The sequence below is a fragment of the Mugil cephalus genome, chromosome 22 (assembly GCF_022458985.1).
Source record: "Mugil cephalus isolate CIBA_MC_2020 chromosome 22, CIBA_Mcephalus_1.1, whole genome shotgun sequence".
In the NCBI taxonomy this organism is placed as follows: Eukaryota; Metazoa; Chordata; class Actinopteri; order Mugiliformes; family Mugilidae; genus Mugil; species Mugil cephalus.
In genome coordinates this window covers 5,561,160-5,585,281 of record NC_061791.1, presented here as the reverse complement: position 1 = coordinate 5,585,281, position 24,122 = coordinate 5,561,160, and the positions used below count along the sequence as shown (strand labels likewise).

General features: G+C 42.3%; 1 protein-coding gene across 13 annotated transcripts in view; it reads right to left on the bottom strand.

The window, feature by feature from the left end:
• Window positions 1–24,122, bottom strand: part of magi2a (membrane associated guanylate kinase, WW and PDZ domain containing 2a) — a 215,123-nt gene that overhangs the window by 72,564 nt on the left and 118,437 nt on the right. For 12 of the 13 annotated variants that reach the window (XM_047575046.1, XM_047575048.1, XM_047575047.1 and 9 more), the window contains exon 3: window positions 5,846–5,965. In XM_047575046.1, the coding sequence (XP_047431002.1) occupies window positions 5,846–5,965 (120 nt within the window). Of the gene's footprint in view, window positions 1–5,845; window positions 5,966–16,195; window positions 17,187–24,122 lie in introns of those variants that run through there. The other variant, XM_047575044.1, reaches the window with a different exon arrangement.

The following is a 24,122-nucleotide window of genomic DNA, read 5'->3' as shown; positions in this document are numbered from 1 at the left end:
ATCATAGGTTTTCAACAGGGGAGAAGTTTTTTATAAAATTTAATTTTTCCCCCACAAATTTAAATTTCTTTCAATACACATTAACGTGAATCCAACATATTTTAGTAGCTTAATATTAAATGCAAAATGATAATAATAATGTATATTTATAAATAGCACTAGGCTGAGTTTAATATAGAACAAATATAATTAATCTGGTCTAAAGAAACAGAATAAACTGCCACAAACCTAAAACACAATGTCCCCATATGAGGACGCTGGGTCTCAGAGGGTTAAATATATTACCAGTCTTCCATTTGCGCTGCTCTTATTGCTGCTATTACACATGCTGACTTTGCTGTTATGTTATGTCCATGTCTGTGTATTTTTGTGTTGAAGCTACTGGACACTCACAGTTTCACCCCCCATTCATGTCCACGACCGCCTCCTTCAGCCAAACGCGCTAAATCGTCTGAAAAATCTACCGACCGAGGTGTTTGATCAGAGGAAACAGTGCGGGACGCGCAGCTAAAACCGGGGTTCCAGATGCTCAGCGATGGACCGAGACCGGCAAACGGCCGGCTGTCAGCTCGGCGTTTCACAGCCTTTTAAACGCAAAAATGAACATTTAAAATCCAGAGTACAGCCTCACAGACGGACTCATGCGGCTGTCTACTCACAGTCTTATTTCTTCTTTGTGTAAAATGTATTTCAGCTCATGGCCATCTCAAAAGGAAAGATTTTTTTTAATAAAATCTGCATTTTCATAAAGAAGTTTTAATAAATAAAAGTAAATAAAAACAGCTTCCTCTCAATGCAAATGTAAACAGACCAAGAAAGAGTAAATGAAAAATATACACAGAGTAAAGAAAGCAGGGCTGGTGGCTTGAGGGATGTTTCTGACAGCGATGTAACATCCACAGGCTGGATGAGGTGTTTATTTATTTATTTTTTATTCACATGACATCCTGTTCCATGTCAAAGCTAATGAACAGAGAAGCAAGGAGCTCGAGATCACATCATGTCTCACACATAACACTTAACTAGGATCTGCACAAAGCACATTTGCAGACAGATTTTTCTAATCGAGATCTAATTTGAACCATTTCTGATCGTGTTTTTCTTCTTTGCAATAATCATTTCGCTGGGCCGCGCTCACATTTCCTTTGGCGTGAGTTCCTGCGTGGCTTGGACTGAATAATTACCATCTCTCCCACATTCAGACTCTGGTCAGGTCAGAGCCAACTACTTACCTCTGGGAACTGCAGTTTTTTTTTTTTTTTAAACTTGCTTCTGACTCAACATCCTCTTCCTGAGTTTTACATTTTACTATCATTCTATCTGAATTCTGGCAGCAGTCCTGTGCTTCTGACAGCCTCCATCAGTCATAGTGAAACTGTCTAAACTTCATGTTTATTTTTTATTTTTTTCATTTTTTAACAGTAACGATTCCCCTTTTTTTTTTTAACTATCTTCTTCTGTAAACGGCTGCCAGTGAAGTGGGTACTCACCACCATCTCTATTTTGTTTTGTTTGAATCAAAGAGCTCTGATTCTCAAGCCTGTAAAACACTTCCAACCAAACAACACCTTTTATTTTAGAGATTTAAGCACAGCAGACAAAGTAGGAGTGAGACGTAGGAGCAGGTTTGTGTAAAGATGAATGGAGGAACAGCTCCTCTAAAGCGAAGCCAAAGCAAGTACAGCTCCCCCTGGTGGCTGGCTGCAGTATATGTCATAAGTGCCACCTCCTCCATGTTAATGGATGGGACTTGGGCGAAACTAAAACACTGAAGTACACATTATGTGTGTGTGTGTATATATATATATATATATATATATAGTGAATAAAGCACACGTAAAGGTAGTTTTGCTAGATACACAAATGTATTCTTTGATACTAGAGCTAGCTAAGTGGTCCCGGAATTTGCATGTAATTCTTATTTAGTGTAATGCTTATGAATAAATATCATTTAGTGGTAATTTCCAATGACTTATTTTTTTAATGAAAAACATTTTTATAGTTAGATCACAGTTTTTATCCACTGATCTCTTCAAGCAGTGATGCAAGGAAACTGTGCCTTCGCTAGACAAGTCTCACATGTCCCAGGAAGGAGTGGACTGAATTTCAAGTTCCTAGCTCCATCATTTTCTTTTTTTCTCTCTCTTTTTTTAAAGAAGCCATTCGTTAAACATTCCCTAATTTTTCACAAATTCATATCAATTTTATATGGGCTTCTCTGAGGTACCTTTAATTGTTTGTTTTTGAGACATTTCATAGTTGAAAATAAAATGTATCAAGTGTCATTGTCCTTCAATACACACGTTAGTGACGCGTTATTGATGGAGTTACTATTTATAACGTTAGTGTTCCAAGGTTAATATAATATATTGATTCATGTCCAAGCTTAGTTGTAGTTAGTTATTCAACACTATAGAACCAGGATCTGACATACAGTAATGGTGACCACCAGTTGCCATGCCAACCGCTCTGTAAAGTGGTCCCGTGGGATCATGGGAGTTGTAAAAGAAAATTGAAGAACAAGTACATTGTTTAATCCAACATTTTCCTTGTAACTGGTGCAGAGCGTAGGATTCATTACATGAAAAGTCCAAGATGAACTTTTCATGTCAGCCCGGAAAATAGCGTCAATTCGGCCAATGCAAAGAAGTGGAGACACGTTCTTCATATTTAAACACTCTTTGAGACTCCTATTTCTTATAAAGGTTCAGACACTACTTGCTTCGGAGGCATTTGTAATTATTATTATTATTTTTTTTTTTTTAGGAGAATGACTGCAGCAACAGACAAATCCTGGAAGGTTAACAATTAGATTAATTTACAGCATACGTCCTTGGCTCCGCTCGAGTGTCCCTGGTAGAAAGATCATGAATGAAAAGAGAATTTCAGTGCTTAGACACAAACTCCAACATGGACTGAAAGGGCACATAAAGAATACCCAGAGGGATTTAGAAAAAAAAACAACAAAAAACATCAGTGTCTCCATCTGCGTTGAAAAGACCTATTGAAACATCATATTCACATCGCAGGAAACATGAAGGCAGCAGTGAAAAATGGAGAAGAGAAGCGGTAAAAAGATTACGGGCACTGTCGGGATTAGAGTGCCTGAAGACACAAATCCAGGAGCTTTAATGAGCTGAAGATTTACCTCTGAGAAGAAATTACGCTCCACACATGAACTTAAATAACATGCAGCGCTACAGAAACCTGCACTTTGAAGTTAGGCTTAATAGGGAAAACTGCCACATCTGACAGCTGTGAAGATCTAGACTCTCACCTACATGCTGACAAAAGTGTCTGAAGAAAGGGAATAGTGTATTAATTAATTAATGTAGTAATTCTGAAAAGCTTTAAATGAAATGCGGAAACAAGGAGGGAGGGGCCAGGAGTTAAGGTAGAGAAATGAAAGTATTGTGGCTCTTGGCTGCAATTTAAACTAATCTTCTGCATGAAAAATTATAAAAGTTTTCTTTGTTGAACAATATAATGAGCTGATATAGACAAACTAACATGTTTTGACAATGTGAGCTGGTTCAAGCGTGATAGAGTTAATAACATCTACCCCAGCTAATCTGACTTTCTGTTGATATTTGTTAGTAGCCTTCTCTCACATTTTAAACTCGAAACATCATCGTTATGGTTAATTTATGGTTTTTTATACAAGGTGTGACAAAACCCATTATTATAGTGTTTAGAGCTACAATCAAATGTTTTATGAACTAGAAACTAGCATTAAAGGACCCTAAGTATTTGATTAAAGGGCCCACATGATACCTATTTTAACAAGTTAATGCAAGTCTCACATCCCACAGAACATATCTTCTAAGTTTCAACTCAAAATACAGCTCAGATTGTTCATTCTACCCATGTCTGTATACGCCTGATTGTTGCCTTCTTCCAAACAGGCTGTTTCAGTGTCTCTACCTTTAAATATAACCCACGCCCCTTTCTGAAAGAATGCTCACACAAGGCTCCAGTGCCATAGATACTTTGGCCAGTAACAAAAACAAAAAAAAAGGTAAACTGTATTATGTTGGAGATAGCTGGGGGTAGGGCTTATCCACACACGACCAATTTAAGATGATGTAGCAGCAAGACGCAGGATCACTGAATCTCCGTTTCAACTTTAGCAGAAAGTGCTAACTTCAAACTATATACCAGTTTTTAAATTTTGTTGATAGGCCAATCTAAAGTATCCAAATAATTTACTTTTCTCAACACTGCTGTCATGATGGTGCACGTCTGGTGCAGGGAAGAAATGGTGAAAAGCAAAGCATTAGCAAGCAGAGATCGCTAGCCAGCTTTAAATTCTTGGAAGACGTCAATCAATCAGGAAATGATGTATCAATGGTTGTTGAGAAAGAGGTTAAAGTTGTGGGAGTGACGCTCTATTCAGTCTATGGAGTGACTGCAGTCAAAGAGACAGAAGTCAGAGATTTGGGACTTTTAGACATTATTACTGATTGTTACACCTGATAATTTTGTAAATTGTTGTAAATAACTGTACAAAAATGCCTGATGCATTTCCTGCATTTTAATGGAAATAGTTAAAAATGGCTCTGTTGTTTGCTGAATTTGTACATACGCTTTGGAAATTTACACTTTAGATTTGCACTGCAAGTTATTAAAATGGTTCATTAAACATGTTTGTGGTTTTCAGAGTGAAAAATCTAACTTTTTCCTTCTTGGATTTTATGGCTTTAGGTCCAAAGTGTTACAGTTTGTCAAATACAGTTTGTCAAAATGAACAAAACAATTGTAAAATGACACAAGTGAGGTTGTGATGAAAAGAATGATACCAAACAAGGCAATGTGAAATATTTTTAAGATGAAATATAAAAGTAAAACCAAAAGTAGTCAAAAACAGCCAATTATGCTCTGGACTCCAGAGGGTTAAAAAGTTTATGTCGCCTTCAAGAGAAAAAACTCTACAACAGAAACTGTGAAAAATGACTGAAAACACACAGGAGATGTCAGGACTTCATTGTGTTTCCTGGAGAAAAAAACTCAACCTGAGAGTTTCTAGTTCTTTACAAGAACCTGAAGTGAACAGCTGCCGTCTCCTCTTTAAAAACCACTCATTCTCACTTTCTTCCGCAGCTAATTGGCCATTAAATGACTAAAAATGTAGAAAACGTTGAGTGATGGCCGAGTGACCACGCGGAAGAAACCGTGTCTCCCTCCCTGCCGCTGAAGGCAGCACCCATCACCTAAAAGTTCTAACATCGCTTCTGGCAAGCCGACCATTAAATTGTCCATCTGTAATTTCAATATTTTTCTCCTTCCTGCAGTGGCGACGGGGCCCACGGAGACAGGAATCAGGTGGGAGAGAAGAAAGTTACGTGTTATCTATATAATGGCAGAGGTCTCCTGAGAGACGGAGGTGGCCGGGGTGGACCAGGGGAAAGCGTTTTGTGAGCACTTTAAAATCCAAGCCCCGGGCCTGTCTGACCACAGGAGGGGGGGGATAGAGAGCGTCTGTTTGTTTCGATTAGCCGAGTGAAGAGCCACTGCAGCTCCTGCTCAAGGACTGAGCCAAGAGAAAGTCAGCGTGAAGGTACCGCATGTGCGTTCACTAAGGGAACGCGCCGGCGGTTTCAGAATATACAGACGATACTGTCGTCTCCGCAGGGGCAGAAGATGGATGGATGGATGGATGGATGGATGGATGGATGGATGGATGGATGGATGGATGGATGGATGGATGGATGGATGGATGGAAGCGTACTCGCGAGGCGGAACAGCGAGCCACGTCCCAGAGGTCGCTCGCTCAGAGAGAAACGCCTACTCTGCCACATTAAAAACCTTAAAATATGAGAAATAATACAAAGAACTAAATCCTCACCTTCATATGTTCCGCTCTCTAGCAAGGATCCACTTTTCTCCAGTTCCATAAACCGGTCAACGGTCACGAAATTATAATCCACCCCCGGGACCTCTCCTTCCTTGGGTTGCCTCGTCGTGCCTGCAGGAGATGAAAAGGAAAACAGCGAAAAAGATGTGAACTTTCTGAAAAGATTCAAACACATCAGAGCTCCAAGTAATCGACCCTGACTCAGCTCTATTCATTAAGTGCCCCCTTTATTCCCACTTGTCCTCATTCCACAGCTGAGACTTGTGTATTCGAGCTTTCACACAGAGGGGAGGAGTGGCAAGGTACCATTTCGGCAGCTAAGTGATGCAATTTGGACGCCGAGAGGAGAAATCAAGTCAATTTGCATGGGGCTGACAGGATGTCAAGGACAGGAGCTGCAGCCCCCGTCCGCTGAATGCAACACTAGAGCAATGAAAACATCCTGCAGAAAGGCGGCGTTCTGAAGCGAGTTCACACCCACGATGGTCTTTTTTTTTTTTTTTCTTTCTCCAGAAACAAAAGCGTGTCAAAGTGTTTACGGCGTTAAACCGAGGTACAAACGACCTCCTAAACGCTTCCTCGTAGCCGTGCGCTAATTAGACTTGTTAAAACCGATCCCAGCTGTGATAACACGCAGCACTCTGCCCCCGAGGTGCTGAATGGGGTTTCACATCTGAGAGAACGTTGTTCACGCTAACACTACCAAAAAAAAAAAAAAAAAAAAAGAAGAAGCAGAGCCCGTAAAACACCCTTGTTAGACCCTCGCTGTGCCACATAAAGTATCCATCTGTGTGTTTTAAAGTTAACAAGTGATCAGCCCCGTTAGGCAGCGCGGGGTGATTTCACTTTACACACGAGGCCAGCTGACACCGCCGAGGCATCGCTACACAAACACGTCTGGAGCGACGGCCGTAAAAGTTTTTCCACTGATTATCACACTTTGACCGACGTCGACGACGGGAGGCGGTTTAAAAACTGGCAAGTGGGGAAAAAATGGGGTGAAATTGCTCGGTTTTTCTTGGTTCACTTCAAAAAGAAGAAGAAAGTACACTTCACACGAAAGGCTAAACTAATCCATAGACTCTCCAGGCTGCAAGTCGACAAACATCAACCGTTGGACTGGTTAGAGACGTTCGCATGGAGGTTATTCTACACACTTTACAAAAAACGACTTCACAGAAGCACAACCACAACGAAAACCCTTTCAATTATGGATGTTTTTTTACACAATCTTTACCTACTTTACCAAGCGAACATGCAAAAGCGAGAAGGCGAGATGAATAAATCAGCATCCATGAGCTACATCCATCATTAACCTTGAGTTTAAGTTGAGCTGCATCTTTTCTTTCCTCTCTTAATTGTTTCTTGTCCCAGAAAAGACTTAACAATCATGTTGCTCGACGACGCCCGCGGCGACTGAACTCTGGCTCACGTTTACATGAGATCCAGTCATTTGATTCCTTAAGGACACGATCCCGACAAGACTATCGGATGGAAGAGGCGTGTTACGTTTCCAGAACCATGAGTGGAAATTTGCCGCGGGCGTCCTTCGAAGCTAAAACGTCAAACCAGAACGCGCTGACGGGGCGATGTGTAAAAAAGGCTTGTAAGAGTAAATGAGCAGCAGGGAGCGGCGGCGGCTGACAGAAGAAAACAAGCTCGTGTAAAACATATTTGTGTTTGTGTAGCACCTCCAGAGGAGAGCTTCTTGATTGTGTCTGTCTGCATGGTGGGGGGGTAGAGGGAGGGGTGTAACCATCATATTAGCCTCCCCCTTCCTCGCAGGCAGAGCCACTGACTGAACAGCCAACAACACGCGTTTCAAAGAGGACCTTTGATGTTGCAGAGCTATATTTAGCAGCATCTTCTGGTGGGGACTTCTCCAGTTTCTATAAGAAGGCGCGCACAATGCCTCTCCATTTCCAGTCCTTTGTATGTGGGTCATGATCCTAGTAGTGCAGACGCACAAAAATAGAGCAACCTCTCTGAAGAACTGAATCGTATTTCTAGTGAAGTGCATAATCATTATTTATGACGCCTTGATTACACAAACGCATTTGGGTTAAATACCGTGTCCGTCAGTTTTGCTGGTTTGATGCGAAACTGGGTTCTCAAATCCCCTCGGGTGAGTTTCTGGGCCAATCCAGGAGAGCAGGAAGCTCTCACTAAAAATAGGTAAGCAAGGTTCTGGCACAAACACAACGAGCGCATACGACCCATGCGGCAACAAACAGAGTCGCTTTATTTCACGAGGTGGAAGTGTAGAGCCCCTTCTATCTGCATGTTTGTGAAGATGCTCATTCACCCGTGTCATTGCATCTAAAAGCTAAAACTTGAGTTTTCTTGAAGGTGTTTCTGCACCAATCCAGGTGGTTTTCGTGGTTCTACAGGAAGAACAGCACTAGGTGTTGACCGGGCCTCCAAATTCACTAGACCCCAAACCGATCACGTATCTTTGAGATGATCCACAGAGTTACTTGCTCTTAAATACACAGTGAGAGCAGATGTAGTCTGCATTGTGTTCTCACACTGGATTCAGTTCTATTTACAACATGTCATGTCTCTGATATTTTGAAGGGGAGACATACTGACGACGATAAAAGCCCACTTACGGTGATTTGTCACGGCCAGACAATTCATGCAAAGGAAAGTAACGTGGTAATGCGTCACCAAACCAGAGCTGCCACCAAACAATGAGTTTACCAAGTCCTTGCGACGCACTTCTCCTTTCTTTACGAAAAGCTCTAAAGTGACTGAATTTTGTAATAACTACACCTCGAACACAAGGTCATGGCAGTTTGGAAGAATAATCCTGAAACTTGAGCAACTGACAAATGTGTTTCTTAGGAAGCTGAATGGATGATAAAGAGGAGACAGGGGGTTAGATACACACTGGTATCACCCACCGACGTTCAAAGCTTAGTTAGACCTAGACCAGACGTCTCCAACGTTAAGTAGGGACGTTAAGTATATGTTCTATATTAAACTCGGCCTAGTGCTATTCATAAATATACATTATTATTATCATTTTGCATTCAATTTATATAGTGGATTCATGTTAATGTGTATTTAAAGAAATTTGTGGGGAAAATGAAAAAAAAATATATAAAAAATGTCTAATCAACCAAAGATTTTGCGACCCCTCTGCAGTACCTCCGCGGACCCTTAGGGGGTGTGGACCCCCTGTTGAAGACCTACGATCAAGACAACATAAACACTCGGTTGGTTTGACAACTAGCTTCATGGTTTGGGTTAAAATGCACCCTTTACTTGCAACTGAAGTCACAAAAACATCACCCAAAGACACAAATCACTGTAATCCAAGGTTGATTTAATTGCGTTACACAGACAGTACAAAACCTCCCAATCATTCCATTTCACCGAGTGAATAAAGGGCTGTGAACACAACTTGAACTTTTGTGAGTTTACTGTATAATTAAAGCCATGATATGACCTGACAATGCATGACACAGTTCAGTGGCGCCGCAGACAGATAAAATACGACACCAAGCTATAATTAATTCTTACACTAGAGGCGTCTCCAGCAGAACTGCTGTGAAATATTAAACAGAAGCATGAATCCACCTTTGCACTTTAGGGGCAGCTCACCGGAGCCTTCAACAGACCACCAAGTAAAACAAGCAGATTATGTCACTGGAAGGGTGGAGAAAATATTCACAGTCTGTAGACAGAAAACGAAGAGTGTGTGTGGAAAGATGAATGGATTCACCACCATGATCTCATTTGTGACGCTGAGCACCTTTACCGGACGCCGCCCCGTCAAAGCTAACGTCTGTAGTGACCCAAATAGAATGCGCTAACACCTCTAAGCTATCTGTACGTTAATAAAACACCAGGTTACGACGCACGACCACTGTTTTCTGCTTTAAAGTCGCACATTGAGACGTAAAACCTGAGCACAATTTGAAATTAACTGCAGGCAACAGGAAAAAAAAAAAAAAAAAAACGCTCAACGGGGGCCTCGACAATCTGTCGGAAGCACAAAAAACAGGAGCCTCTATTTGAGACAAAGAATTTAAATCTAGAGAGTATCCCCGAGCATCAGAAGACAGAGATTGTCCTGTGTGTTTATGATAGGAGAGTCAAAGCACGCGTACGGACCTCGAGGAAGAGATTATACCGCGCAAACAAATCATTTCCATACAGTTACATATCGGGGTAAAAGAGATAAAAAGAAAATATGAAAAGTGGCAAAGTTTGCCTTTACTGTATTTTCTTTTTATTTATTTTTTTAAAAAGGATAAGCATGTTATTAGTCCCCCTCCTGGGCTCAAAGGTGAGTGTTTGGCATTTTATGGAGAGAATTAAGAAACAGAGAGAGAGACTAATGAAGACATGAGACAGAATGTGCCTCGTCTCTTTCAGGTTTCAGGTCGTTCTGGTCTGAGGTTTAGTAAAACTTGACACTGTCTCTTTTTAAGAATCTGGACAACACAGTCCTGATTGAACCAAATAGGTGTTAATTGAATTGTTGCCTTGCCGGCCATTAGTTCCTACAAACCCTGTTTTCACCTAGGTAGCCTTTTGCCTGAACAGTCATTATCAGCTAATGGGATGTTTTTTATCACCTGTAAGTGTTATTACTGGTTTTATTAGTTTATTAGAGCTGGAGATATTATGTTGTTGGGTAGGAAATTGGTCCCATTATTGTTGATGCAAAATCTTCTCAATGGAATACTTTTAAATTTAGCACAAACGTCCACACAAATACAAACTGAATAGGGTTTGGTGGTTAAAAAAAGGTCATGGTTACCTCTAGTACAGCGGTTTTCAAAGTTGTGCCTCCCCTGGGGGGCGCCAGAGGATTTCATGGGAGGCGCAGCGTGAGAAAGTGTCTGGTTAGCTAACGACAGTCCATGTGAAGTTGGAGGCGAACAGAAAACTGAGGAAGTTTGACCCTGATTATTTAAAGTCTGGATTTTCATGTATTGGTCCCGACAACGACTACCAGCTCTGTTTACCTACTTCTTCTTCTTCTGCGACTGGTTTTCTGGGATGTTTTTGTTACAGGATCATGCTTGTGAAGCATGCAGAATTGTCCAGTTAAGCTCTGCCAGTGAAATACACTTTTTTTCGCATTATCTGTCTTAGTCACATAAGTTGTCCGGTTAAAGTCGGATTGAGGCAATAATTCGTGTTTTTTTTCACATGCATGTAAATGTACTGTTATTTGCAAAGAGGTGCTGGTTAACGACAGTATGCAACCATGTTAATTCTACGGTCATATAAAAACTAAGCACCATAGTTTAAAGACCAAGCATGCGTGGCACACACAAAGCATCAATAGTAACAGTAATAATAGGAATAATAAAGCTCTAGAGAATGCAATATCCCAAAAAAACAATGTCTGGATTGTCTCCAAGCCGTCTGAGTCTGCATGCATGCAGTAAACTGCAACTAGACTGGATGATGGCGGCTGAAATAATGACTGTGTTTTGATTTTAATGTCATATTTGAAACCACTTTGAGTTGAATTTCTCCTCCAAAGACACCATCATTTTTGCATTTCTGCTTTTTTATCTAAATATCTCGTGATATTCAAGATGAACTGTGCTTTTCATCAAGTGTGACCTTCAAATCAAAGGTATTTCTACCAGTCTTAGCTATAGTGTGTGCTTGGTGCTAATTAGCGAATGCTGCTACCGTGCTGCTGCTAATGTGACAAACCAACACGAACATGGGAAATGCTACACTAGCTAAACACCCCCTTACTGACATGAACATGTTCATGTAATGGTGTAGCATTGCTAGCATGCTGTGCACTTGTCTTGTTTCTCAACGTTTCTCATTTACTCTGTATTTAATTAGCAAAGTAAGACAGTGCTGGCCTCTTTGCAGCGTCTAGCTATGAATAGAACACAACAGTCATTAAAAAACACATTTAAGCAAGAAATGTTGGTGTTTTTATGTTGTGTGACTGTCCTTTGTTGTCCTTAATTGGTGGCGGTAGTACAGTTAAATTAATTTAAACAACTACAGCACCACACGTATTTCAATGTTACTGCAGTTGCTTTGGGTGGACATTAATGTTGAGCAGCTTGTTGGCCTTGTTAACGTAATGCCTCCGTGTCCTTCCCCCTGGTTTAAATGCACAAACACACAGTAGAACACAGGCCTCGTTAGCCGTTCACCGAGCCCCCATCGTATTGATGCGGTATTTATGAACGTCAAATCGGGTTCCACGTGGTGTCTGAAAAGGATATATAGTCTGTGTAGCTGCCGCGGAGAGGAGACTGCAGGAGAGCGAAAAACAGCATTCATCCAATTTTCCCTTTTATTTGTTTCGCTGTCCATTCACACAAATATCAAATGCATAAAGTAATAGCAATTTCACCCAGTGGCAGTCTGCAGAGTCTCCCCGTGTCAAAGCCACGTAATTATTCGTATTCATTGGGATTTATTTTTAACTTTTAAAAGAAAGAGAAGAAGTCCTTACAATTTGCGGGTGCAGGTGACATTGCAACAGCAGCTGAGATACGACCTTTATTCTGCTGTTAGTGCAGTGAAAGTGACATATTTCCTCTAATAGTGGCCGGGGTTTTTATTTACTCAGCTGCCCAGAACACCCAGCCATTACTGGAGGCAGGCTTTTATTAGAGGGAGGCCTTTAATTCTAATTTCATAAAGGTATGTAACGGTACCGGTATATTTTTTTTTTCCACTTTAGCAGGTACACCATATGTGCAACGATTAATAAACGCTTAAAAACGGGTGGTCAGAACAGACACACAAATGAATTACATCATTGTATCAGTTTGAAATAAACAGGGTCCATTTATTAGGCAAACTGACTTTGAATTTTACTTTCTGAATGTGGTTCTTGTCCCAGAAAAATCAAATAACTGACGGGTTAAGTGATGTCCTAATTGAATTGTCCCAAACTGATGTCCTCCTCCTTCACACTAGGTGGCGATATCTGGATAATAGTTCAGCTTTTTTACTACTTGTGGTGTAGATAAGATGGCGCTATCCATCAGGTGGTTCTTCTACCGGCCTGGCTTTCTTGGATGTAATCGTTCTGGGGCGGTCGTGGCGCATGCGCACGGGTGTTGTCTATTTCAAAAGTCTGATTAAGGCATATACATCGCGGAGAAAAACGATTTACAATCGCATTATCTCAGTGTCTTAATCGGTCAAGGAGAACTACGATTTTAGTCAGTGTTTACATGCACTTAAGTTGTCCAGTTGAAGCTGGATTAAGGCAATAATTAATTTTTTTCACGTGCATGTAAACGTACTGACCGATTCGTTGAAAATCTGCATTCATGTGTCACTTCAAATGTAGCTTCTGACATATGTGGCACCTGTGTGTTACTACGTCTATATCAATCTATCGGCTGACCTTTAGTTGTTCTTGTAGACCACGCCTGCCGGCCATTATAAGAGACCTGGCTATTACTTGAATACCGGCCTCTATTAGAAGAAATACGGTAGTCGGGGTTGAAGACAGATGAAGATAGATTATAGTCTCCAAGCTTTTTTGTTTTGTTATAACAGGGAAGTGTTGTGGATAATGTGACTTCTAGTCACGTACAAAGGGCAGGTCCTGACCTTTCACGCCCCAAAACCCCTCTGTTACAACTGACCGAGGCACTGTCAGCACGCCCTATTGTTACCATCCTAATCTAGCCATTAGCCAATTAGGAAGTGACGGGCAGCTGTAATGCCCCCGCATTAGAGGGACGGATTAGTTTCCCATTGAGCTCCGGCACGCCGCCTCTGGGCAAATGGACTACGGAATGGACCAGCGAAAGCTGCTTTCGCTGCACTTTACCTTCGCACACGGCAAACGCAGCAATGTGCTTATTCACTGTTTTCACTGATGGTATAAAACAGGGTCTTAATAAACTGCGATTACATATCATTTAAGCAGTAATAAAGCCCACTGAGCGGGGAGCTGCTGTTTCCACCGAGCCGGGGATGAAAGTTAATATCGCTGCTTCGCGCTCTAATCACATCGAATGTTTTGGTTCGCTTGCAGATACAAAGCCACCCTCTTAATTCTGTAATTTTTCGTCCTATAGACCGCTTAATGAGATTTCAGGTTCATTCAAGTTCAGCGAGATGGCGAGTGCGTGTTGCTGCCCTGCTTATTGACAGCCAGTAATGCAGGATAGATTGGAGAAAGGCAGGCACTGAACCGCACTCCCCTGCCTGATGGCCCTCCGCCGCCCTCCCCTGAATTCCATTAATAGCTGTGCCCTCCAGGAGGTGCTAGGTGGACCGCCTGTAACGCAGCCAGAGATATTGATGACTGCATCCTCCCCCAAGGAGAGGAGAGAAGAGGGGAGCACGAGTGGAGAGGGCTGATAAAGAGATAAAGAGGTGGTAAAAGCAGGACTACGTAGGGAGAGTAATTACACAGGCCAGGACGTTATAAGTTAAAAGATATTTATACAACACAGCTGTGCCACCGCTGAAAACTTATCGCCATTTTAAATCAGCAATTTTAACCACAGCGTCCTTTCAATAATTTATTCTGAGGGACTTTAAAGAGACAAACCGAGGGGAAAGGGAGAAACTGTAACGGAAGATTTAACATATAATTCTCATTCATGTTTCCTCTGCGTATGCAGCCACAAGGGCTTTGTTCCCCGCAAAACATTTTGCATGATACTCCCTCTGCAACTGTTCCTCGCTGCTCGTCGAGGCTCGCTGCTCGATGAATGCGGCGAGAATCGTCTCTGTTCTCAGTGGACGTCTCTGCGAACTTAATTAATAGTGCTCACGTGTCTAAACGTCATTCTAGAATCCTATTTTAAGCAAAAAAAAATAAAAAATAAAATAGTTTAATAAAAAAAGTGTATTAATAGACTTTATTACACAACATTTTCCCATTGAGTAACACGAGATGTGTTCAGCAGATCTGACATTTGTTTAATAGAGTTCAATAACTTTTATGAAGGAGGAAAGTAAACATTTGCACTCCTAATTATGAGTCAGTGTCAGTCACGTATTATATATAGTCAGAAATTAGATCTGAAGATATATATTCAAGGTGTTCTGTGCTGAATTTACATTCAAAGATGCTGAATGCATATCTTTCCATTCATTTAATGCACTTTAAAGCTTGGATGTTTACTAGCTTAAAACCTTCTTTTGTGGCCGTGGTTAAAACTAATTTATTTAGAATTCAAGCTATAGTGCGTGACTTTTATAGACATATAAATGCACAGTAAGTCTCTCTGTGTTTTGTAGTTTAACTGGAGTTTTAAATCTGCTGTCTCTGAAAATAACACCGAGGATCCATCCATAATGGTTTGCCAGATCTGAAGAGGACAGCCATTGTTGTGGGTGTGAAGGACTTCTCGCAGCTTGTGTGCCTCTCTTCAGCTTCATCAACCGGGCAGAACATTGTACTCTTCTTTCTTTTCTTTTTGTCCAACAACTATTTTGTGACTTGTCAGAAACTGGAAGTGGGCTAGCAGCCACTCTGAGCTCCCAGATGTTAAAATTCGTCAAAACAGTGTGATTCAGGCTCCAGAGGGAGGATCCAATGAGCAGTTACCTGCCCAAAATTAACTTTGTTGTTCTTGCCCAGCTCGAGAAGGAGAACAAATTTCTCGCTTCTCGTGGAGCATGTAACGATCTTAACAGAGTAGTAGGAGAATTAACGAAAAAGAAGTTACAAATGTAACCTCAGTTCTATGAATCCACTTCGTCTGAAAGTGGTAGGTTGCCTGAAAAGTTTCAACAAGAACAAGAACAAAAGAAAACTGCGTTCACAGGAAGGTTTACAGTCTATAAAAGAACACTTGTAGCTTGTTTGTGTAACTAGACAAAAGTTTTACATTTAAGAGGTTCAATAAACCAGAAATGCACCAGGAACTACTTCGATTATTGGTGTTTCTTTGACAGCAAACTCCACATCCTTGAAGTTAAGTTTGTCCCATTAGTGGATAATGAAATTAATTACACCAACACATATAGATGATGAAGCAGGAAGACGCCCTACATATCCTTGTGCATGGTCAGAAGTGACACCTTTGTTCTGTTCTCCTGATACTGTGTGAAAACCAAAAATTCCCAGCTTAATGCAAACATCTCATACACACCAGTCCAACACTAACAAAAGTGATAAACTGATATACTGTGTCTATGACAGTGACAGATCGTCTTGTCATTGGGAAAAGCTTTTGGTATTGATTAAGCGCTGTATCAAACCCATTTGGGACAGGAAACGGATGGCAATGAATCCCTGAAGTCGGCGGCAGCAACAAGTGAGCCTGACATTCAGGGCGTAACTCAAATGAACACTGTTCCACATATGTCATACAGTTTGCGGAGGAGACAAATATACAAAGTGTAAAAACAACCTACCCCTACACAGGGATGTCATCATGAAGGCTGCTATCATTGAGAATTGAATCAGAGCGAGCTCCTCTATCCTCGTTTCTGCCTCTCTCTCGTGGGACGATGTATCCTTTCATTGCATGTCAAGCTCTCACTATCTCTTCTTGCTCCTCCAGCCACTAAAACAGATCTCCTTTGGTCTCGCTGCACATCTCAACTTCCACGGGGATCAAAGCGGAATCGCGTTCGCGGGCGAGGGGAGGGCGTCGGAATGATGAAGACCCTAATAATAATTCAGAGTCGCGGAGGAGACCCCTGACAGACGGGTGACGAGCGAGCGTTCTCGCCGACCGACTTCAATCTGCGCCAAGTATTTCGGTTTCTTTACAGCTACTCCGACGTTTCTGTGAATCCGGGGAGGACTAGCACCTCATAGCACGGATTCTCACACGGAGCTGACAATGAGCAGGTGTAAAGAGAGGGGGAAAAGAGAAGAGGGAAGAACTGAGGGGGCAGACGTGTGGAGAGATTAAGGGAAAGCTGATGTCATCTGTTTGGATATGTGGCCCGGGGGGGCTGGGTGGTTTTCATGGTGCACACTGATCAGAGATGTGAACCTGCTGCTGCTGTTGCTGCTGCTGCTGTTGCTGTGTCAGCCTAATCCCCCCAACCAGGGCCACGCCAGCTCCAGCACATTACGGCCCAGTGACACAATCTGTTTGTCAGGACGGCCCGCTCCGCTTTTATTCATTTATGACGCCCCGTCGCGAGCGCTCAGCCCGAAGGCTCAGACTGCCCGCTACGCAAAAAACAACAACCCCGACATGTGTCCCATCAACCCCCGTCGGCATCTCCTCGCCGTCAACGCTCCGGTGTCATAAGCTGCAACGTCAGGAGAGGGGAAATTGAGGGTTTTCAGCAACCTCTTCAGATCAGGCGGAGGATTTGAACCGACAGCCCTGGTGGGTCACAGAGGACGGAATAATCATCACACTCTGCGTTGGTGGTAATCATCTCATACTGCGACCCCTTGGCCTTTTAATACCAGAGGCTGAGCTTTCTCTTGCTGTCATCACCTCTGCACCCGGTTTCTGCCACTGGACCTACAGAGGCTCAGCAACCGAGCGAAGCCTTACATTTTACAGTACACATTTGCAGGAATCTCCAATTTCTGTAACCGACTGTTACTCCGACTTATGCCACAGTCAATACATGTCTCAGCTAGAAATGTCTCATTTTCAGCAGTTTTCATATGCCGCTTGTACTACTTATTAGTCAGTTGTCAACTGTCATTGTGTGTCGCCTTGAATTTTCAGGACAGACCTCATGGATTTACAAAGAAGAACTGGTGGCCGCACTCATGAAGAACTAGAATTTTGATGGCTTGTCTGGGTTTTCTTATACTTTAGTATGATTTGAATAATGTCTGTGTGTTGACTGATTTAAAAGAGACTCCAAACATGGACACACATACCGATCATCCATAAGATTATGATCCTAATATTGTGTAGGTCTCCATTGTCATCAGAGAATGGACACGGACCTTCTCATTGGTGGGTTAAGGTTTGGGATCTAGTGAATCTGGAGACATCTTCTGGTGTTCTTCGTGTTTTTTGGGAGTTTTTTTGAGTTGTTCCAAAACAACAATGGCTCCTGCTCGTTTCTATAGAGTGGGGGAGTCTGGTCTCGTCTAAGTGGGTGGTTTCCCACCCAAAAGTTTCCCAGCAGAACATTGAATTGTCCCAAAATGGTCAATTTTATTTGCTTCTCCTATCAGTGGTTTTAAAGTTGTGGCTGATCGATGTAAACCTCACTTATAGCAGCGAGAAAGGAAAAAAAAGAACAGAAAGTCTGTCATAAGAAGCTCCCACTACATTATAATTAATCTAACCTTCCTTCTTAGCGGGATGTTAGCGATAACTGCGTTGACACACTGCGGCTTGAAAAGCTTTAACGATGGTGCTTGTGATAAATGAAGAATAACGAACACAGTCGACTCTTAAAATGAGCAAGCGCTGCTTTTTGTTGTCGGTGTGGTTGGTGCATTCAAGGCTCCAGTTTCCCACGCCTCAGCCAAATATTCACACCAATGTTGTCCAGAGGATTGTTAAATGAATAATGAATAGTAATTTCCAAAAAAAAAAAAAAAAAAAAACGACTCCAAATTATTCATGAATTCTATCTTCCTTCCTGTTGCTTGCTCAAGGCAAAAAAATAGAAAAGTGTTCCCAGAAGCTTTGATAGTAACGCGCTACGCTCAGAGTAAATAATGGTTTACCGAAAATGTTTCCATAAATAATAATGAAGCCGCGTTTAGATAATCTCGCTCCTCTGAAGGTGAGCTGAAGGATAAAGAGAGGCTGCCAGGTTCAGCAAACACGGAGGAAGGTTTGTCAGGACGGAGACAAACTCTTCAATATCAAACACTCAAGGTCTTCTTTGAATGTAAACTTTAAAAGCTGTTATCAGTGATGGATTTGAACGGCTCTTCCGAACCGTTTAACTGGCATGCCTTCATGTCAGGAGTGAACAGGTGGAGCTGGGGCATGCTGAGATCTGTAAAATGGGATAAGAAGCCTGAGTGGATAAGAAATGTTTCAATTAACTCCACCAAAACTAAACGATTACATCCACTGTTGGATTTAAAGGAACTGTTAACACTCATTTCTGTTAACACGTGAAACTACATCATGCAGCTTAGTTTAGCCACTTAGCTTAGCTTAGATCACATCAATCTACACAATCTATGCAAATAACATGTCCTGGGCAGGTTATCTTATCCACATGCGAGCAAAAAAAGAGTAAATAAAAATGAATAAACTTTGCTTTAAAGATTTTTCACAGTTTTAAGTTCAGCCTAAAAATCACCATGACAACGACTACCTACCCTGTTCTTATTGTCTAGCTCCAGTGGACTGAGCTAGCACCGCCCACAGGGACACAAAACAAGGGAGGGGCATAAATGTAGTACACGCCCCCAAGTGCAGGATGAGTTACCAACATGTTTAAAGTCCAAGAAACAAATAATTCAAAATACCATTAGGACTATAACCTATAAAACTATTTTTTCATCATTACTGGGCCACATACAGGAAAAATTTGATTTCATGAGGGACTTTTAGGCCACGTTCACACGTTCTCTCCGGTTTTTATTGGCGTTGTGTTGAGAATTTCTCCATAAAGATCAATCCATTGAGTTGTAGAAAGGCTGTAGTTCATATCCCAGGCCTGTATGTGGCACTGTTTGTGCTTCAGAACTCAGCCAAAAAAGAAGAAGTAGAGAAGAATTAGAGCCTTGCACGCCGTATATAAACATACAGTCCGGATTACAGCCCGTAATCCATTTTAGCTCATTGTTAGCATTTTAGCCACCCAACAAGGGTCAATATCACAAGCCTGTAGTCCATCAATCCAGGCATTCAGATGTTCGAAAAAAAAAAAAGGAAGAAAAAAAAATCCGGATTTCACCCAAAAATTGTATTCATGTAAATGTGGCCTTAACTTGTTGTGCAAGAGCAGAACAAACATCTGGCTTGTTTACAATCTCTCCAATTTTAAAACTCTCTTCCCAGAGTTCACTTCGCCAAATATAATGCCGTATAATTCATGCAAATAGAACCCACACAGTAATAAAACAAGCGAACATACGTCAAACACAACCACAATATGCTGCAACAGTACAAAACTCCTAAATAATCTCTGACTAAGGTCTGAGACAACAGGGCATGTATTTTTAGTTCCTCCTCATTGAATTCCCTGTCCTCCTTCCCATCTTTTCCACCCTCCCTCTTACACTGTCACCTTATTTCATTCCCTCTTTGATACGAGTGTCCATTAATTCAGGATCCAATTACTCCGGCTCCTCTGAAGTCCCTCCCACCCGCCATCCATCTGCGACGTCTCGGCCAATCTGCGGCGCCCTCTCCGCGCGACAGATCAAATTCCACCTCCACAAATAATCCCTCACCAGAACGCCGCTGCCAGCGCCGCACAAACTTTAATTGGATCCTTTTAATAGTGCTCACTATGGCCACTTTCAGCCATGTAATTAGGTTTCTCTTCCTATAGAGTTTAATGGTTGCGGGGTGGGTGAGTCAAGCAACGAGAGAGCGGGAGGGGGGAAAAGAAAGGGCCAGACTCTCCGTTTTACACCAGGCTTAATCCAATTTCACCCACAGAGAAATCATCTCATGCCATATATACTTTTTCAATGGGGTTTTTATGGGCCACCATAAAAACCATACACTTGTGTTGAATATCCAGCCTCATTGATTTCTTGGCGACCGTGAGCAAAGTGGCCTTCTCCTGCTCTCAGTGTTTCTCTTTTTTGGCCAGCACCTTTCCAACCGGATCCCTTGGCTAATGCAACGATCCAAATTTAAAAAAAAAAAAAAGGTTGAAACTCCCCGAACAGAATGCAAATGCCAGGATTTCTGGAATGATTAATTTCTTCCACTCGCGAGGCGATTACTGCGAGTCAATCAAATGAATAATATATGTGTGAGCGCTCTATCAAAAGGCAGTGGTGGAGTCAGAGGGACAGATGGATGAGGAATGAATAGACAATGGGAGAAACAGTAAGCAGCTTAATATCAATACGTACAAACACCGCCCCGGGGTGAAAGAAGGATGACTGACAGAGGAGAAGACAGAGCGACGAGAACAAAAAAAAAAAAAGAGAGTATGTGCAATGACTCCACGGGCATACAGTAGATGGATGGGTCACTCACCCGTCGTGGGGAGAAAGGACTTTCAGTAATTCTAGCTGACTGTTCTGACAGTTCATATCTCAGAGGCAAAAAAGTGTTTTTGTTTACAGCCAAAAGTCGATTCCAAACAGTTTCCATCATGAAGACTGATCTCAGCGCCGTGCGAAAAAAAAACAACAACAACAAAAAAACAATAGCCGCGCGCCACATAGCCACCCAAAACACGACACATCCTTAAAGTCTTTCTGACGCCGCCGACGTGTTAATAATCCAAAACAAAGGCAACATTAGCATTCTAATCAACACGTACTTCCATCTTCGTTGTAAGATCACAAATCTGATTGCGTCCCGCGGGCTACATGCTAATCTGGGCTCATCGGCCCCACTGCCGCTCCCACCAACTGATTCCTCTGGTAAAAGAAAAACGTGTGCTCTTCAGCAGTTTTCAGCTAAATGAAGTCTTTTAAATTGGGTTCCTCATTCATCGAGCTGGGTGTTTCTGAACTTCCAGATTCCCAATTGTCTGCTATTATACGATCCTTTGAAACTGCGGGATGACTCGAACATTTTCAGGTTGTAACCATTGATTAAGCATTTCAAAACGTTTATTACTCCGATGAGAGCTTGTTCCTGCTTCTGACTTTTAATAATGTGCTGCTACTTTTCAAGGTGTGGAATGGAAGCAAACTCTGATTTTTAACTGGTAATTGGACAGAATCTGAGATTTCCTTCAACTGTTATTGAAGACGATTGAATAAAAGCAACCAGATAAGCTACAGCTGCAAAATCTGGAGAAAAACTGGCAAAACCACAGGTCCTCATATACCTCAAATCGTGCGTCGGGTTGTCTGGTCTAGTCTAGGAGGGTGGTACATCCACATGAATGGATGAATTGTCACAAGATGGTCAATTCTCCTGGTCATTATGTTGTGGCTGATCAGTATAGCTCACCTGTTTAAATGATATTAATTGTGCATAAATATGAGGGTAACATGGCCTCATGTTAACAGGTCAGTCGCCCATTTTGAAATTAACTGGTAGTTCAGTGGAGTCGCGTTGAGCCAAAATGGCGACGACCACTAACGACCAATCTGAGCTTCAAAACTGCTCTCAAGTTCTCCTATGGGTAAACTGGAGGATGTGAAGTCTGTGGAACCACTCTGAACATACTGGGAATTAGACTAAGACACTCCTTCAGTCACATGCATTTATAATAAGAAAAGAAGAACGCAGTAAAAGAGCTTAAACGTGTCACTCTACCTCCAATGACACAAAGTATCAACATCCTCCACACAAATGCATCATAGGGTTATGATGTACACCTTAAAACATGCAGCGGCATAAAAAAAATCGCCAGCATTACCATCTGGCTGGCTCAATTAAATACACTTAATCACATTCCAACATATGCAACGCATTCGCATGCCGCAGCAGCTTAGCGGCGGAGGGCGAGACAAAAATAAAAATCCAATCTGATTAAGACTAAAGGACAATTTCTGAGTGGCACAAGAAAATCATTACGGCCACAATAGTGGAGTGTGACGAAACAATGGCGCGCTAAGTGATTCATTCATCACTCCTGTTATGTTAACCTTTCTCCCTCGCCCACCTGCTGGAAACCTCGCGAATTAATCTGCCTCCTCGTGTCGGAGCTAATGACGGCTGAATGGAGAGCGCTGGCTGCGCGCATGTAGAGGCTGGGGGACACACTCGTGAATGGTAGATGAGTAGAATGAATGTATGGTTCATAAACGTGCCCGAGGAGAGGAGGTTACAAGATGGATCTGATCTGCATGCGAAATGAGTTCAGTGATATACGAAGCAGTGTCGCGCATTCTTTAAGAGAATGGACTGGTGTAAATAGAGTCCACACTATGGGCTACGAGCGCGCTGCAAACTGTACTGACCTTTAAAGGGTGATGTTTGTGAGAATATAAAGAACATGCAAAGAGGATGGCTATATACTTTTACCTAAATCACTGAAACTAAGAAAAGGAGAGCGGAGAAGGCACTTCTCTGGCCACTGAGACGAGGAAATGCACGGGCGGCGGTTCAGGCTATGAAGTAAAGTCCAACACCGACGAATATATTTCACTTTAAGATGCTAACCACCTGGAGGGATGTAGAGTCTATAGTCTGCCTTCAGTCCAACTTGAAAGGAAGAAGAAGAAGAAGGAGTGCCTCTGGCCAGTGGGCGTATTTTTCTTTGAAACAGTCTATGAATAGAACCTCTTGTCAATCTTGCTGAATGGCAGGTAGTTAGTGAATAAAACCATGAACACAAAGATGAAGTTATTGCTAAGCAACCTTTAAAAATAAGGACAGGCGGGAGAGTCTGCCGCACTTTCACTTAAACATACAACATTTAAGGTGCCTTAAGTCGTGTGGTTTATCCGGCAGATCATCTCTTAGGTTTCTGGTGGAGGATTTCTATGCCATAGAAGTCGATCCAGGTATTTATCGGGGTATCGGAATTCAACTGAGCCCAATCTTCTGTAGTCGTTTCATTTTAGGTCCGGCATGAACAAAAACTTCCTTGTCGTTGGGTCGGGTCGCATGTGCAGCTTCAGCAGGGAGGCCTCATCCACTAGCTCCTCCAGAGGAACCACCCCGAGGCCTCCTTCAGGTGGGACATGTCCAAGACACCTCTAACGGGAGGCATCCTTATTAGATGCCCGAACCAACTCAACCTCCCGACGTGGAGGAGCAGCGGTTCTACTCTGAGCTCGTCCCATGTGTCCGAGCTCCTAACCCTACCACTAAGGCTGAGCTCGGCCACCCTGCGAAGGAAACTCATTTCGGCCGCTTGTATCCCCGGTCTTGTTCTTTTGGTCATTACCAAAGTTCACGACCATAGGTGAGGCTTGGAACGTAGATCGACCAGTAAATTGAGGGTTTCGCCTTTCGGCTTAGCTCTCTCTTCAACACGACAGGCGGGTTAAGGGCCCGCATAGGGCCTGCAGACGCTGCTCCGATCCATCTGTCGATCTCCATCCTACCCTCTATCGTGAACAAGATCCCAAGACGCTTGAATTCCGTTCCTGTAGCATTAAACTAATTTCTTCCTCTCTTCTTCCACCCTCTGTCGGAGCTTCTTGAGCCAAGGTGCGACTCTACGTTAACTCTGACAGCCCAATGGACTTTGCACACATGTTCATGGAGAATGCAGTGAAGACAAGAAATTCATGAATCTCCAGGGAACACTCTGTTTAAGGCTGAATCAGGACCAACCATTATTCAATATA